The sequence below is a fragment of the Haliotis rubra genome, unplaced genomic scaffold (genome assembly GCF_003918875.1).
Source record: "Haliotis rubra isolate DU_JTF1 unplaced genomic scaffold, ASM391887v1 Scf16, whole genome shotgun sequence".
Lineage (NCBI taxonomy): Eukaryota > Metazoa > Mollusca > Gastropoda > Lepetellida > Haliotidae > Haliotis > Haliotis rubra.
The window spans coordinates 3,292,035-3,311,295 of NW_025765558.1; the positions used below are offsets into that span (position 1 = coordinate 3,292,035).

The following is a 19,261-nucleotide window of genomic DNA, read 5'->3' on the forward strand; positions in this document are numbered from 1 at the left end:
ACCGATCTTGTTTCATACAACAATTCCCACTCTGCAAGTGTCGAGACTTGTGTTAAAGTACCAGTGGAGGAATTCACCTCAGCAGCAAAACAGCCCTGATTTTATCTGTGATTGAAATCAATTTTTGAAACAATTTTTTTGATAAGAAAAATATGATACTTTATGGATAACAACTTCTTTATTATATTATGATGCAACGTTTTGGTGGATGCGATGATTCTAATACCACTGTCAAGCAAGAGTGCCAATCAAACAGATAAAAAAAAAATTGATAAAATATTTTCATTTGAGGTACGAGAATGCTTTCTTTATCAATTTAAAATGTTATGCTAATTTATGTATTTGAATGATCGTTTAAGGAATAAACTAAAGTCTGATTATAGAAAAGTTAATATTCAGATTTCCAGATTCCTCATGTTAACGTGCCAATAGTACTGCATAAAACAATGAAAAGGTTGCAATATATTCACTATGCCTGAAGGATACAATATATTCACTATGCCTAATGGACACTCTTAGACATGAAAAAATAGGGTGTTCTTGAACCGCTTTGGAGAAGTATACAATTCTGTCGGAGAAACAACTTTAAAAAATAATTGTCAAGATTTGTAGACTGTTATTCGTCCTTACAGATTTACTGGTGTATTATTTCATGACACCCTACCCCTAAGCTCCTTACTGTGTAAAATGTCGGTACTTATGTTGTGTCATTCTTGTGACTAACAGTGACATATCTGACTTTTTCTGTCTCCCATTGTCGTAGCTGATACTGGGATTATACCCCTGACCTCTGTAGATTATCATAATCTAGAGCATACACACATAATCTGTAAATCTACTTGTTGGACTTACCTGAAGCTTGTGTAAGTTGGCCGATAGTGCCTTAATGAGGTGTGCCATATTGGATGTAATGGACATGAGAGACGTGTTTCGGAGATTAGCACCCAACTGACCACCGCTACCTATGTATTGTTTGTGGTCAATACCTGAGTCATTTTCTATATTTCGTCAGGCTTTTTAACTTTCTGTGTCTTTCACAAAGGGCACGTGATTCTAACCTTCATTCTTGATAATTAAAGGACAACCTGGGCCCTTATTCTCAAAATGTTCGTAGTCCAAGGAATTCTTAACTTTGATCGTAGCCAATGTGTTATGAATGGGCTTAAGAAGTTTGTTGGGTTACGAGCGTTTCGAGATTAGCTAGCCTGCACAATATGAATGCACATTACTCTCCACCCCAACCTATGTATTGTTTGTTGGAATGACTATTGAGAGGGAAACAACTATTGCGATATCCATAGTCTATTGCGACCAACTATTGCAATACTATTGCTATAGTTTTTTTCTCCTTGAATTGTCTCATTTGAAGTCATTTCCAAAATGAATGTATAGTTCATATGAAATAAAACAGGTTCAAGTAGTTTCAGTCTCTTGATAACTGACAAGAAACTTGACAGTTAACCCAGATCAAGTAAACAGTTAAAACAAACTCAATGAAGCCGCAAGTCTGCAGCCAAACATCCTGTATTTTGTGCTACTATCGATAGTCACACATACTATCAATGCATCGATAGTGTTTCGTTTCTACCATCCATTAATCAGAGGCTCAACAATTGCAATCCATCGATAGTTTGATGCATCGTTACAGCCCAAATTGTTTGTGGTCAAATGTTTTCCATATTTCATCAGGCTTTTTCACTCTCTGTGTCTTTCACCAAGGGCAGTTCTTGAAACTGAAAGTATGATTTATACATGATGAAATGCATGTTGTATGTGTGGTGAGGGGTGGGGAGATTAATACGTCTTTTGGGTTTGTCAAGTGCAGTCTAGACATTGCTCTGCTGAACTTTATGAATGGCTGCATAAAGGGCAACCATGTCATCTAGAATATGAACACACCATTGTTTTGGTGAATCATGCGAATGAGGTTATGTTTGAAAAACAGAGCTTCATTTTGGTCAAAAGTTTAGGAACAAAATACTAGAGGTGTGACGATACAGAAATTTCACGATATGATACGTATCGCGATATCATGGAACGATACGATGCATATCATGATATTCTGTCTTTAGTTATTTTCTTTAAAAAAGTGTATTTTGATAACAAGAAACAGTGTAAATTTTGACATAACCGTCAATTTCTGGTGAAAATTCACAATTTTAAGGTTAACGATACATATCACGATATGGAAAAAATATCAATATATTTATTGTCAGAAAAAGTATCACGATTATCGATACTACGATATATCGTCACAGCTCTACAAAATATCTTGCGACTTTGTACTTTCTGTTGGTTAACATGACTGAATCTTGTTGGCAAGTGAATGTGACAGTTTCACTTAAAGTGGGAGTGGTATTTGCTTTTTCATATAGGGTTCAACCTTCACCTCTCTGTGTGTGTTAATGCAGGTGTGTGCGTGCATCTGAGAGAGATAGGGACAAAGGGTAAATTCTTGATATAATGTACCTGTAAGATTTATTGTCATCTTATTGGTAACAAATGTTGACAAAGTTATCATCCCAGTGAATTGTTAGTTGATAAGATATTGACCCAAATATCTCCTTGACAGAAGTCAAATAATTTTCTGAATGTCAGACGGTACAAACCCAGTGGTCGGGCAGGGTAGATAACTGTGAATGGATTCAAGCACCTGGGGACACAGGTTGTGATTTTGGTACCTGATTTTAGTGAAAGAAGACAAATAATTTTCTAAATGTTGTCAGAGGGTATCGGACAAGTGTTAGGTCAGAAAGATAACTTTTAATGGATCCTAGCAACTACTATAGTAAGGCTCCACGTGGCTCCATGGTTGTGTCGGCTCGTGGACTGCATGATAATTTATCAAATAGTTGACCAGTATGGACTTTGTCCAGTCTGTTTCAGTAGACACGCTGTTAATGTGAAATGATTGTGCGTTTTAGTTCACCGCTTTAGTTTTAACAATAAAAACCAATGTTTTTGTTCCTAAATTGAGCTATGCTAAAAAAATAATTAATTAACGTAAGATATTTCAAAAGTTTAGACATCTTTTTAGTTACACATCATAGTTCATCTTTAAATGTAATATGTATAAAAAAATATTAAAAGTTATTCTGCCTCTCAATAGAGCTGCTTTGGAATCACTTTTCATAGTTATTTGACTGACAGTCAATCAGCTGTAGCCAGCATCAGTAAACAGGGAAATAATAATTTAAATATTTATTTAGCTTACCGCCACTATGTAATACAGAAGTATTTATTTTGGCTTATATTTTTTACCCAAGCTAATAACAGGTACGATGCAGATTTAAACATGGCCAGCAGTCTGTCAGTCTGAGACTAGTGAAAATCTGGATGTTTCTTTTTCTTTTACATAAATGTAGTTTTTTTACAATAGTGCTGGCCTGAATGGAGCTGCAGATGTGACCAATGGTATCTTAGGATTCCTGTTTTGAGTTTCTGTGGAGAAGTATGCATGGTATTATCCAGGTGTGATTATTAACATCAGATTATTTATCATAAATGTTCTGGTGAAAATGCATGATAAATCCATCAAGGAGGGCATTTTAAATCAGTGGGGTAAATGACATCACCCATGATGTTCAAATACCTCATCTATACTGGTAATGAGAATGAGTGAGTCTGGTTTTATGCTGATTTTAGCAATGTTTAAACAGTATCATGGTGTGGTGAAATTGGGTTTAACGTCGTTCTCGAGAATATTTCGCTCATATGACGACGTGCATGTGTGTGTACTTGTATGTGCGGCTGCTTGTACTAGCCCAGACTGAAGCTGGTTTTATAGTGCTAGCCCACTAAGATACCATGCCGCAGTGAAGCATGAATACCCCACTCAGACACATTATGTTGACTCCGAGCCGACCAGTCCTTGTTGTACCCATTAATGCCGAGCGCCAGGCAGGGACCAACAAGTACCATATTTTAACGTCTTTTGGTATGACGCGGTCGGGGATCGAACCCGCGACCTTCTGCTCTCCAGGCGGACGCTCTAACCACTACACCACGGAGGCGGTCAGTATCATGGAGACAGACACCAGAAACGGGTTCCACACAGTGTAGCCATGTTGGGATTCAAACACAGGCATTCAGTGTTAAGAGCAAACACTTTATCAACAAGGCTACCCACCTCCTCTCTACCCACCCCCATGCTTGTAAACGTTTAACATTATCTGTGACCTACACAAAAGGGGAGATAATTATTTACACAACACCAGCACAATACAAGCTCCCACTGCAACCACTTGTCATTGAGGTGGTTAACACTGACTGCCAGATCTCAAAGGGTTAACCACAAAACAGACAGAAGTAACAATTAGTTGTCAGGTCAATATTTGCTGATCACCACCCATGACGGGGATCAAACGTACGTTGTATATATTGTCCAAGGGGTCATCACTGTGCCAGGGCAAGAGCTGGATTGTCTCCAAGCCGTGGTCAAACATGACTTACGTAAGATGCCGAACAAATTCATTAGCTCGTGAATAGAACGCTCCAGTCCACAAAGTTGTCGTAGATTGAGAAAAGACATAAGAGTCTTTTCCCATTGTGAGACCCTTTGCTTTGTTCTAATAGGTTCAGTGACACATTGGTATGTTTAGACAGTTGGAAAGTGCTACAATTGTTCCCACAATAAACAGATGGAGACAATCGCCACCGAAAGTGGAAATTCTGCCTCCTAACTGCAATACATGGAATTCTGATTCCTGCGATGCATGCTGGGATAGTTGTCTACAAGTGCATTTGGTGGGTTTGAATGTGGGACTGATTTTTGGCTTGGAGGGCTAGATGGAGACCATATTTTGGACAATACAAGGGAGAGTTGGGATATATATGACATCCTGAAATGCAGGCTTTAATTGAATGGAACATTTTGTTTCAAATGTAATTAATGATTTATTTCAAAGGAGGATTTGACTTATATGAAATTATTCAAGTTCTAAACCATTATTCCATTATGTAATTCCTGATTTCACATCTGGTAATACCGAGAATTTGTGTGGTCGATAGTTGAGTATTTTGTCAATGGGGAGTTTGAAGGAGGCCGAATTTTTTAGAATTTTAAGTCATTTGTATGAGATATCAATTTATGGCATCCTGATTTTCAAGATACCCAGTGAACAAAACATTGGATTAAGTGAGAGAGGATGTCTACAGCATGTTCTCTCTCTTTATCTCTCTGAGTGGTTAGTTGAATTGATACATATCTTTGATGGATGTTAGGGTCTTTTGAGATATTAGTTTATGAAATTCTTTTTTCATATTGGTCAATTATAGCGAAATAGAACAGTTGATTGTGTTCTCACAAGCCTTTGATAGCATCACCACATACAATACAGATGAGCTATAATCTCTCTCTCTCTCTCTGTCTGCTGCCTCTCTCTTTCTTTCTCTCTCTCTCTCTCTCTCTCTCTCTCTCTCTCTCTCTCTCTCTCTCTCTCTCTCTCTCTCTCTCTCTCTCTCTCTCTCTCTCTCTCTCTCACACACACACACACACACACACACACACAGAGGTGATTGTTGTAACTTAACTGAAAAAGTAAAAACTACACCAAACATTTTTGAAACTGTCATATTCACCTGAATATATTCGCCAGATTGAATCATGTTTACAAAATATGTACAAGTCCTGATTTCTAATCTTGTAATTGGACTAAAATGAAGAATATTAAAATCAAACTGATTGTATTCCCTTTGATAAAGGAACAGCAGTTTCTTTGATCTCATGATATTTGAATTGTTTTGTTTCTGAAATAGGAAAACTGTTTTATTAAAAATGGTATGTCAACAGAGTGCAATCAGATTGCTTCTCTTTCCCCAAAACATGAAACCTGACATTTAGACAAACTATTTTTTCAATTTTTGTTCAACTTGAGTTGATGGTATCAATACATAACAGATTTAATGAATAATGTCCCATTTGCAAATATGCCTTACGATAATAATAAACATGGAAAACAAAACATTCTTGAGTCAGTATGTCATGTAGACTCCAATTCTTGGAAAGTTCTATCACTAGACTGTATCAAAATATGAATATCATATTTGATCTAGTTAGCATATTTTACCAGTTACACCCTCTTATCACTATACTTGTCGTGATTGGGTAACCTTGTGGTTAAAGCTTTCAATCAACACACAGAACACCCATGTTCTATTCTGTACATGGGTATGATGTGTGAAGCCCATTTCTGGTGTCACTCACTCACTCACTCACTCGCAAATGTGAACTCACATGTATGCAAACTCACATGTATGCAAACTTTTACTGTTAATGGTTTTCACCATCTTTTAAATAACCAATCGAGGGAGAAACATTTTATATTGAAAGCATTTATATTTATTATAAATTACAAAAAAATTCATTGGGATAGATTCCACCTTGTATGTACATCAAAACTTGGGGGATAACAAGTTCAACTGCACCACCAGCAAAATATGCCTAGCTAAAACTACTTACATGCTAGCTAAGACTAGCTTCTTTTTTTCTGAAATTAAGTATCTTGTAGGTACTTTATGGCATATAATATAAAAGGGCTCTCTGACATTTTTCAGTGCAATGCACAAGACTATGCGAACTATTAAATGCACAGGCTGTTGTTTGTTTTAGGGTCAAATGACAGACAAGCACCAATCAGAACTTTTCAAAGGACAATGAAGTAATTTGAATGTCATCTTTGTTTTTGTCAAATTCCCATTGCCTAAAAGTATTTTTTTAAAGATGAATTTTAAAACAAGTAATATTTGAATATATGTGTGATTGCACCCAGCACAATCATTTGTCAGTTATGGTGATATATGTGAGTGAGTGAGTTTAGTTTTATGCCACACTCAGCAATATTCCAGCTATATGGCGGTGGTCTGTAAATAATTGAGTCTGGAGCAGACAATCCAGTGATCAATATCATGAGCATCGATCAACGCATTTGGAAACTGATGACATGTGTCTACCAAGTCAGCGAGCCTGACTACCCAATCCCATATATGTTTATTGACCAAGGGTTTATTTCAACTGGACGTGGCCAAAGTTCAATATACACCTGGTCCGAACTGTCAGCTGGACGACTGGACACACGGACAATGGACCACTCCGTCTTGCTTTCATCCTTCATATCATAACTGTATGGATGTTTTTATTAAACAGCCTAATCTCAGATTAGCCGATTCAATTATTTTTCACCCTTCACATTCCCAGCATGTTAGAATTGTTCCGACGGCTCTGTACGCATGGTTTAAACAAATTAATTGTGGTTTATTGACACATATGATCGGTTGATTATATCAGGATCCCTCGAGGGGGGCTGTCAAACTACTTCAAAGTGTCAGCATACAAAGAATCTAGAGTTACATCATCGGGTACGTAAACACGATGTTCTTGGTGTGTAGAAGGGGGAGATGAACGGCCTGAAGAGGCTTATTATTGTAAGGGATTACTGAAACGATGACCACAGACTTCTCTTCACTCTTTGACCTTTGTTTGCAAAACTGTTACAAGATGTGTATGGGGATTAATATGTCTTGTTATGGCTTTGCAATACGTGTATGTCAATGAGCTATATGTACATGGTTCATGAAATAGTTAATGGTAGGTTTCGTGAAACCAGGTTTTCAGGGGTGTTGTCATGTGTTCCAGAGTCTTATTGTAAGTGCTTGAAACTAGTAACTGGTGATTGGTCAATTATTATGTATTATGTGTATGTGTTGGTTGGGGTTGGGGCAACTTAGTGAATGCTGGGAGTCGGTAACATTTGTCAGAATTGGTAGTGAAGGGGCCATGAAAAAGTGACAGAGTTAATTTTTCAAACAAGAAAATTTGGTATGAAAATTTTACCAGGACTGGTGGTTTATTTTAGTAATGGAATAAGTTGAGAGATATCCTGTTTAGGGAGTCGTTCATGGGGGAAAGGTGGGTGGCAGGAGGTTTGGGGGGACACATGAAAGAAAACATTTTACATGCATGTAATGAAAAACATTTGCAAAAAATATTATTATACCGTCCTCAGGCGAATCCCATCAGACCTGTGACCCCCAAATACATGGCCAGTCCAAAGCATGCAAGCTACCGGAACCATATCAGAACACTGATGTTGAAAATGGAAGATTCAGAGGTCCATATATTCCTATGACATAGCAGCATACCTCTGTTCTTCAAACTCTGACAATTATGTCACATTTTGTCAGATACTTTGCCATTGTCAGAAGCTGTGGGGCCTAACAAAAAGTGGTTAGAATACTAAGGTCACACTGGTTTGATTTCTTGGAGTGTGGATTGTTGTTGGGGACAATCTTGTAGGGATAGGCTTATTTTGTTGTTGTTGAAGCTTCGGAAATGCATGCTGCGCAGTAAGACATTTTTACATGAAATTAGTAGATAAATAAAAATGGCTCATTTCAGATTTTCTACTATTCTCTTCTTTGTCCTACACTTTTTATTTTATGAGGTTCACAGTATATTACTGATAATAATAATTAGAATATTTATGACTCGCCTTTTCCAGGCTAGTAATCCTGATCCAAGGGCACAATCTGATCACTATTATCCTGGATAACCCAAGCTGCCTGTTAGGCGGTAGAAGGTTAATAGTATCATGACTTATTTCACCGGGTACCCATTTTCTGCTGGTAATAAACTACATTTATATAAATCTCAAAAATGGGGCATATTCTCTTTGTTTTCAAAATGTGTAGAAGTAGCTAAGAAAGCTTGTTCACTGTAACCTCTAAAAGGCCTCCAGAGCGGGTATGTATCAAAGGGGTTGAATAACAGCCGAGACAACAGATGATTACGCTGGGTTATCTAGGCCTCTGTTTGGCCCCTGATAATGGTAGATGATCCTTTAGATGACACACAGACCATCTTACTCCATTTCACTTCAACTCCAGAGACAACACACTTCAAAATTAAATTTTGTCGTAGACTCGCTGACTGGGGTGCTTCATAACACTGCAGTCAAATTTTGACATTGAATTAACTTTTGAGTTGTTTGAAGCGTGTTTGGGAATTTTTAATCTTTTGTGTCATGATTAATCAGTGGTTTAGTGTAGATATGCTAATATGATGTATTAAAATATTTCAAATTGTGAGTGGGTTGTGTTCCTTGAGAGAGATTTTTCTAAAACTAGAGAAGTAACATGTAAATGATTTTTTTTAATAGGTATGTGATATATACTGAAAAAAATGAATCATAAATATTTTCGGGATATCTTCATACAGTGGACATGATTCACTAATATTCTGTAAAAGTGTTCATGATCCCTAACTTAATTTCATCAGTATATGTGACAGTTATAGAAGGGTCATTTGAGCAAATTAATGGAACCGTTATGGGTAGGTTTATTTATGTTTCATTTTGGTACGTATGTAGTAAGTACCAAACCAGGAACTTAAATTAGAAATTTGGTATTTACCTAGAAATATTGTATTCTTACTAACAGGCATTTCTGCATTATATTCTATCACTAGTTCAGAAAATGCTTCCTAACACTGCTTGAAGTCAAGGACTATTTAAACTCATTTTATCCTCGACAATTCAGTATATCCATCTAGTATATCCAGATTTATATGTAATTAAATTGAAAATCCAAGGAGTTCAATTTTATTTTCCATTACATCAAATATATTTTTTTCAACAGACATTTTCCTCATTCTGGTGAATACCGCAGAATTTAGAACTGTATTTCCCTTGACAGAGACAAGTTGGAAGATTAACACTTAAATATTTTCTAGCATTAAATATTGACATTTTGATTATTTGGTTTAGAGATGAATTTGTCTTCTGTCTCTTGCTAAATGGAACTGACAGCTCAAGATTGATCTTTGACCAGTTCAACTTCAAGGAAGTATTGGTGTGGCTCTGGCAGCTTGTAATCTTCTTGTCTTTAAAGCGCCAATCTCAGAATTCCATTGACACCCTGTTGTTCGGAGAGTCTTATTAGCAGCCAATTCTACGGGCAGATTCCAAGATTTTCTCTCATTCCTTGGTTAATATTATTTAAACTGGAATCTCTCTCAATTGAATCGGTGACAGTATTGCCCTGTTGAAACCGTGGCAACAGTTTTGAATTTACCTTGCTTTCAATCTCACTGATACTGGAATTATGATCTGGAATATTTTGGTAATATATTGTGGGGTAATAATTTTGATTGAATATTTTTTTATGTTTGAAATTTCAATATTGCTCTGTTATTGAAAATGAGACCTTTTAATAGTTATATGGAATAGGATTCGCAATCAATTCTGGGACAGGAGTATTTTCCATTTTATGAATCTATGTAAATGTTTTTTGGCATTTTTTTTTATCTGTATAAGACTGAATTAAAAACTCAGTATAAATGTTTGAAAATTGAGTTTTAATGATTTCTCATGATAGCATTATGTGACCTCTTAAGAATTACTGATTATTAATATAGTATGTTATATGATTCAGAGATACATTTATCCAATATCATATTAACGATTGTCAGAAAATGACAGTTGCTATTTCATGACTTTGAGAAATGATTTTCTTGCTCGGACTTAAACACAGCAACACCTAAGGAGCGGGGCTGAGTGTACAGATATGTCTCAGATCTATAATTCCCTGTGTCAATGAGGGTCCTGACAACAGGGGTTGCAAACTGCGGAATAGTGAAACAAAACAAACAGTCAACAAAACGTGTGTCAGATCGCAAACCCGAGTTTACGTTTCAGAAATCTCTCATTTGCTTAAGAGGGAAATATTTGAAAGATTAGAATATCTACAATGCGAATGACGGCGACTGTTTACACCCTTGAGTGTGTGGGCAACTGTTCTGCGGCAGTTGCCATTAAAATGGCAATTCTCTCAAGTTAGATATTTCACTAACTAATACCCAAGCTTACTTTTTCTCAGCTCAACCAAACTTAAGTTTGCCGACATTTTCCTGCCTGTTTGTCCCTGTGCTGTGCATGTCATTGTGGGCCTCTCTGCCCAGGCAGTTTTCTAATGTCAATATGGAACGCAGAGTATCGCATCGAGAGGCGTGAGCGAAAAATTGACGTCTCCAATGCCAGTTTGCTTCCAATAGCCTGTTTGGTTGCTCATCGTTTGTGATTGCAGATCTGGAGCAAGTTGTCAAACTTTTATGCCTTTTTCTTGTGATAGTTCTCCGTCAAGCTGCTCAGGTAAGTTTTAAATTTCACCAACAGCTTAATATTTGTCCATTTGGCATTGGGAATGATGATCATGAAAATTTTTCATTTTTCAGTTCTACCATATTTTGTCACAGTTTAGCATCTTTTTGTCTCCAAGACTCAATAACTTGCATTTTACTTAAGATAATGAAATGTGTTTTATATTTTATGTCCTTTTGTTGTTATGGTTTGAGCTGATTGAAAAAGCTGTTCTCATTAGAGAAAGTACTTGTTTAATAGTGTTATCAGTACAACATATCTAGATTAATAGACCACATTGTTGAAATGTACTTCGGGAAGTTAGGTAATATGTCCTGGCGGTTTGGTAAGTGCTATATACCTTCAAACTAGTTAAATCCAAGAAGTGAGGTATTGAATTAAACCCACAAACACTTCAGCTAATATTTCAGGGTCATACAATTAGCAAAGAGTACTGACTGACGGGACAAAACTAGGTTAAGATTGTATATTATCCATATGTGAAGGAGTCGCATTAGGCCATTTTAAGATAATTGTACAAGAGTGTTCAGGTATAAATATAGTATTTTATAAAGCTCCTTGTTTTGAAATGTATTGCCATTCTTAGAATTTATTTTGTTCACAGGTAGTTGGTGAAAATAGATAAACAATGTATATGATTTCGTGCTTATGGATAGTAGCACTCAAAATCTTAATAGTTTTGATAAAGCCATATTTGTTTTCCTTCGATTCAAAATTCAGATATATACACTAAGTTTACCTCCAAATCTTTTTGTTATACATATATTAGGAGTTGTTTTTCAAGTTAGAAACAAATAGCAATTTCTTGTAAAAGAAATAGCAAATGTTTGACAGTGATGGTTGTATCTTAAAATATGATATACTATTCCACTTTGGTAGGGGCAACCAATGTTTTAGATACATTTACATGTACACTTGATGTATCATGAGTAATGGCATAATGATAATAATTTTAGTGGATTTGTATTGCACTTTTTCCATACTTGGATATTATGCTTGGAACGACACAAATATACCTATCACAACTGGATTTATTCTCTTTTTCTTAAAACAATTTTTCTGTGGGTTTTGAAGATATGATTGATAACACCTAACAGCAATTTCAGCCACATTTTCAAAAAATAAAATATAAAATTGTTGAATTAATGTAAATGTTTCTATATTTCTGTGACATGAAGCCTGTTGACAGGTCAGCTATCTCATGTAGAAATAACATATTTCACCAACTCGAGCCATTCATAACTACTGTTCTCAATCTGATATGTGTGATTAATGTGCATCAATGTCTGGAGTTTTGTTATCACTTGTTATATTAGTGGAAACGTGCAATGTGCACATTCCTAGACTGTTATCGAGATCAGAGATGAATGTAATATCATTTTTTGTCATAACAGATGGGAGACTGGTCACCATCAACACCTAGAAAATATATTATTTATTTGCAGTTTGACAAACAGTGGCACTTTTTATGTTAAGTTCATAAAATTCACATAGTTTTAATAATGTTTTGAAAATAACTATGTTTTGGGCTTGAATACATTTGCAAGATATTCAGTACATGTGGATGAATGGTTAGCCTCGAATGTATATGGATGATTGTAAAATGTATGTCCGTTTGTGTGTATTTAGGATAAATGTCCAATTGGTACAAAAATAGATGATTTCAGTAAAAGCACTGATAAAAGTACTGTATTCAAATGACTATGAAGCATAATGCATTGAAGCTCAAAGGTATAAATTCAACTAAAGTTTATTCCGCATAATTCATTTCAATACAAAATAATATAAAATAAAAAGGGAATTCCCTGTCTCATGAAACACAGCTTTTGCTTTTGTTTAAAAAGACATTTGACGCTGTCATTGAATGAGGATGTTATGTGTGTCTACTTTGTAATCCTTCGGTCATTTGTATGTACCATTGTGAAGTGAGTGAGTGAGTTTAGTTTTATGTCGCTTTTAGCAATATTCCAGCAGTATCACTGCAGGGGACACCAGAAATAGGCTTCACACATTGTTCACATGTGGGGATCGAACCCGGGCATCTGGGGAGATGAATGAACGCCTTAACCACTAGGCTACACCTATGTGAAGATATGGTTAGTGGTACAGGGCTAGATCCGAATCATCGACGTAGAAGATGCATGTTGTCATATCCCAAAGGTTAACACTGATGCTCATGACATCAATCACTGGTTTGTCCGGTCCAACTTGATTATTTCCATACCACCATAATTTAGTTGGAATAAATCTGAGTGCGGCATTAAACAACAAAACAACAAAAATCTGTATGCGGACATTCAGTGTTGGTGCACTAGAGATAAAATCCTGATAAAGTCATGCAGCAATCAGTTGTAATTTTCGTAACTCCAGTACAGTATTGAGTAACTATTCTGCTGATAGAAAATATAATATGTTGGTGTCATGGGCAATTAATAATTCATAAGCTAATTATGTAAGAGTGTTGTCATTATCTTATTATTCATCATTCTGGATTGACATCTATATGAAATTGCTGCGTCAATTGCATACACGACCTTTCCGGCAGACTTATTGACAATAGGGTGAATTGTTCTAACTGTTCTAATTACCTTAAGCACCTTAATTGTCAGCTACTGCATTAAATCATTATTTTAGAGTGGCTTTAATCCAGACATGCATTTAGCATTTGTGTCAAGTCCTCAACATTCTTGATGGTGTAACTAGTTGTTGGGAAAATATGATGTGCTTGAAAACTGGCTAAAAACGTAGAAATTTATATCTACTGAACAAGCAAAGTTAGTGATCAAGACTATTTCTTAGGAAATCTTAATAAAAATCGTCAGTCTTTTCTGATTGGTAAGGGTGTCTGATAATGCTTGCCTAATGGTTGAAGGGGTGGTAGGGAGGCCAAGTGGTTAAGTGCTCACTCGTCAAGCCGAAGACCCGGGTTCGATTCCCAATATGGGTACAATAGCCCTTTTCTTGTGTCCCCCTCTCATGATATTGCTGGAATATTGCAAAAAGCACCATAACACCTCAATCACTCAGAATGAATGGAAATCTGACATGGATTTCAGGATTGTAGATTATTTTATTTATTGTGTAAATATGTGATTTTGTTTTGAGAATTATGACCTGTTTAATTGCATTCTTTGCCAACAGTGTCTGACATATTTGATTTGTTATCTTGTGAAAGTTAGACCTAAATAACCGACACACAAGGACACCACAGGCATGCTATTGTCAATATTGCCGTGATAATATAACAGATTTCACTGTCAGGAAGGTGTTGAATGTCAATATCTACTATTCTGCATCATATGACAGAATGTATATCAAGATATTATTTTTATGGCAGGAAGTTTTGCTTTCCTTTGATGGGTAAGTGACATCTGATTGGTTTCGAAATCCAAAGTAGCAGTCATGAGGAAAGTAGTATCACATTGATATGGTCGGACAACTGATCATGTATGGTGGAAGGGGAAGTCCCTATTACCCTGATAAGAAGATTCGAGGAAGAATTATAATCCATATTCAGCAAACATAATGAAGTCTAGCATGCAGTCCAGTTGTTATTTGTGTAGAAAAGCAAGGTTTAAAAGATAATATTTTACACTGAAGATAAGTTTCAATAGACTGTACTTTAGCTGCTATGTTGTGTTGTAGTTAGGATATAGTTTACTTTAACCAATCAAGAATAACTAGGTGATATGTGAAAAGAAGCATGCATTTCACATTGACCAATCAACTTGCAGAGTTCATTTCATTCAGAGTCTTTCAGGAAGTTGGGTAGCCAAGTGGTGGAGGTGTTCACTTATTGTGATGAAGACCTGGGTTTGGTTCCAGTACAACTGTGAATCACAACCATGGTGTCCCATGATATGAAAGTATGTTGCAAATGATTATGTTTTTGATGGATTTATTCACCATTTTGAACCAAATAGCTTTAATTGCAAGTTCTCTTTTTGGAAGTGTTTTCTGTTTTAGTCGACCAGATTTTTGCTTTACTATAGGCATTGTGTCATGCACTACTAATTATGATTCTAAATAATAATATTGTGCATTACATTGTGATGGGAAGATTTATTGATTTTGGGGAGTTTAGATGATAAAATGCCTCACAAAAAATAGGTTTTAAGGAAAACCATGAAATAATGATGGATGCTTTTATTATTAATTTTAGACCTTGCTTTTGAGGACCCTGTCTTGATATTCTTCTCGGCTTTGTCTGATGAATAGTTTGCAGATTGAGGTTACATTAACCACCTATTAATATATGCAGAATAATTAAATTCGGGCCACTATTTGGGTGAGTCTTGTCTTGGCCTTGTCTGAATAGTCTATCAGTGACAGTACAGCTGCCTCTAAGGAAACCTGTACAGGTTCTGGATAACACTATAGGTCCTCATCAGTCTTTACTTGTCTCCCTGTGGAGAGTCTGGATCTAGGGAACAATATAAGTGCTTATCAAGCTATGCTTGTCTCCAGGTTGGGATAGTGGGGAAGAATAAAGGTCCTCAGCAATCGTTGCTTATCTCCATGAGGAGAGTCCGGGGAAGAATATAGACACTGAGCAATCTTTGGGATTTGGATTCTGGTTAAGAACATAGTTCCTTGGCATCATATACTTGTCCGCGTAAGGGGATTAAGTGTCTTTGCCTGTCTCCTTACAGAGATTCAGTGTAGAAATATAGGTATACAATAACCTGTGCTTGTCTTAACATTTGCAGATGCTCATTACCTTGTTAAAACACTGACAGAATTCCTGGATGACTGACAAATTATCCTGTAGGAGTAGTATCGCCCTTAAATCAGCTCCCTTAATTTAACAGACTGCCAAACGAATAACAGACTCAATTAACACGGAGCAAGCTTTTAGCAGGCTCATTGTACTGTCCTCACAACTTACATTATGTTATGAATTAAACCACAATAAACAGGATTCGGCTGTCAGTGAAAGTGGGGATAGTTATCATCTTGTTACATCTCGTCACTCTTTCTGTGGTGGAAATTGACGATAGACACCAGATAGACATAAATTCATTGTCGAAGATCACCCACCCCTCCTTGTGGAGATGTCACCAAAGAAGGCTGTCTTTTGAGTGATCTCATCCTAAACGTCTTCTAATGGGGCTTGTCTCCTAATGCTTTCTACAGCTCAGTGTGCAATATGATCCCGATCACTTCACTGTTAATGCACTAACATTTGCTATTGTGATTTAAAAGGGAACAGACTTCAGTTCAAATCAGGGCATTTGCTATCTATTTATTTAAATTTTCTTTCACTGCGCTGATAAGTATGAAGCTTTTCCACAGCCTTGCTTAGGCTTTAGGTCCACATTTTGATAGTATCAATAAAATGTTCACTGACTGTTGTTTCTGTGTACCGCTATTTCAGTTTTTCATAAAAAAATATTTTGTTTTTTATCTTGTGACTGCAAACATTTTGACTACCCCCACTCTGCTGTTCTTCAAAGACCTCTGGTTTGTGATACAAAGGATGGAAATATGTATTGCATTTAAATATGCTGTAATCCAACAAGAGGTGTTATTAGCTAAGATTGTTTATACCAACAATCATTCCTTAATAACCAACCTTAGACATTTTATTATTGTGTGTCAGCAAAGTCTCATTACTACTTTGAATCCAGAAGTTGATTTTCAAAAAATGTTTTATATAAACTAAAAACTGTGATCTCTTAAATAAGTTCTACATTATCAGACCATCGGTCTGCCCTAGAAGGACCTGTATTAAGTGATGTATGTAATATATCTCGATGAACATGATCGAAATAATAATTCATGTTTTATAGGTTCTTGATGAAGTTGAACAGGAAACATTTCTGTTTATTTTCAATTCTAATCCGAACTGATAATTGTTATATTAATTGTGATCGATTGAAATGAATTATCACTGATTTCAGTTTTACTGGAGTGAAATTTGATTTATTTTGAATATTATTATGGGTGTGTATTTCCTTGAATTTGTTGTGTGATATTATTCTGAATAAACCCAGGTGTTAAAATGAGGTGCATAGCCAGGTGGAAAATAAGATTTTATCAGCAGTGATAAATATTCAAATGTCATCAGTTTTATCCTTTTCACAAAACACTTTTGTTTCATGTTGGAAGTAGTTGTAGGTGAACATGACAGGAGATCTGGGTTGCGTGTTTGTAATGTTGAAGTTTTCAAGAGGCAGCTTGAGCTCCCTGTTGACTGGATGTGACTGATAAAACTACTTTTATCTTCTGCTACAGAAATCTGAAGGATACTGTCAACACAAAACTAGTTTAAACAGTTACAAGTGTTTGGACACCCTCACCTGGCACTTATTGCAAGAAGCATTTATCAAAAAATGTATTTTTGTATATGTCATCAGTGATGTGGTTCAGTGTCAGGAAACAAGAAATGTCTTCACAATGTTCATGTTAATTTGTCGAAGCTCTAACAACTAAATACAATCCTTTCGTTATGTCGAAGTTATAGGCACCTACATAAATAGTTCCAACTATCTGGGGGTGGTTGGGTAGCCTAGTGGTTAAAGCGTTGGCTTGACACGCCAAAGATCCAGGTTCGATTCCCCACATGGGTACAATGTGTGAAGCCCATTTCTGGTGTCCCCTGCTGTGATATTGCTGGAATATTGCTAAAAGCGGTGTAAAAGACAACTCACTCACTCACTCAAACTATCTGAGGTTTGATACTGCCACAAACTTCTGAGTAGATCAGGAATAAGCCGGAACTAAGCTTTTACTTGGAGACGGCCATGAGTTCAACACATCTAAGATTGACAGTTGTGTTCGACTTTATCTAATCCATTTGTAACCAACTGATCCACTGTATGTATTTGAGGTTAGAAAAGGTCCCCAGCAAGTTTTGCTTTTTGTAACGAGTTTAGTTTTACGCTGCTTTTAGCAATATTCCAGCAATATCACGTCAGGGAACTCCAGAAATGGGCTTCACACATTGTACCCATGTGGGGATTCGAACCCAAGTCTTTTGGCATGATGTGCAAAGACTTTGACCACTAGGCTACTGACTATTCCATGAATGACAAGAAGAATCTGTTTGGATAATATGGTTATGCTCTGAATGTACACCCATCTTGGATTCTCCACACTCATATCGGTCATTACTTACTTAGTCAGTCCTTGTTATACTGATGACAAAATTTGATCCACCGAATGTTCAAAACTGGCAGTTATATTGTTCATCAGAGAAATCGACATACTCAACCTAAACTCATTAAAGTTATAAATTTTATCAGATTTGAATTTTATAACCAGACGGTGAGTATTAAGATATCAGCAAACACTCAAAGTTCATGTCAGACAAGGAGCTGAGGGTTGTGTGGTTGGCCTGTGTTGAGACTTGCTGTGGCAGGGGCTGGAGCACTTCAGAGAGTTAGTGGACGTAGAAGGGATTGATCTCCACGGTAACTCTGTCCACATCACTTGGCAGCAAGTGTCTCAACTTAGGACATCCAAACGCAGCCAATTAAAGAGATGGGTCTTTTTTCTGCCTGGAAAGTTCCGCTGCTCTCAAGCGATGGGAACTGAGCAACTCATCCGATGGCAAGTTTACACCCAAATTGTCAGCGACTAATTTGACGAATTTTACAAAATTAAACGTCATTCTGGGGCACTTCTCAAATTGATGCGTCTCTATCGTTTCGTAGGCGCGTGGCACTTGCTTTATTAGGGTCGTCTTAGCCGCCATGCCTCTACAGATTCTACGGTAATCAGGCAGAAGATCCCAGGACAAGCTTTAGAGATACCTTCAATAATGCTGACATCTTACACCAAACTTGAATCCCAGGGGACACCCCATGAAATAAGCGGGGAATGCTCGCACATGCAATCAAAATACCACCGTCAGCCACCATTTGCTCTACTTTTTGATGGGTCAGGCTTGTGGCTAATTGTGCGAAAATCCCAGATTGGCTGATGTTATTTTATAGTTTGTATGAAGCCCTGGTCCTCATATTGTGGATACTTTCACGGAGGCATCCTCGCTGTAAGCTTGGTAAGATTTAGAATTGTTTTATGTCAGCTCGGGGTTAAGGGATCTGTTATGTGTGTGGTTGGGTTGATATATAGGGGTGTGGTGGATAATGGCTCTCCTCTGA

The 19,261-nt window shown here is 36.7% G+C and overlaps 1 protein-coding gene across 4 annotated transcripts in view; it reads left to right on the forward strand.

Annotated features, from left to right (window-relative positions):
- Window positions 1-19,261, forward strand: part of LOC124271401 (histone-lysine N-methyltransferase PRDM16-like) — a 137,222-nt gene that overhangs the window by 37,789 nt on the left and 80,172 nt on the right. For 2 of the 4 annotated variants that reach the window (XM_046706543.1, XM_046706545.1), the window contains exon 1: window positions 10,994-11,144. The exons of 1 other annotated variant lie outside the window; for it this stretch is intronic. In XM_046706543.1, the coding sequence (XP_046562499.1) occupies window positions 11,105-11,144 (40 nt within the window). In that variant the 5' untranslated portion in view covers window positions 10,994-11,104. Of the gene's footprint in view, window positions 1-10,992; window positions 11,145-19,261 lie in introns of those variants that run through there. One more of the 4 variants, XM_046706546.1, reaches the window with a different exon arrangement.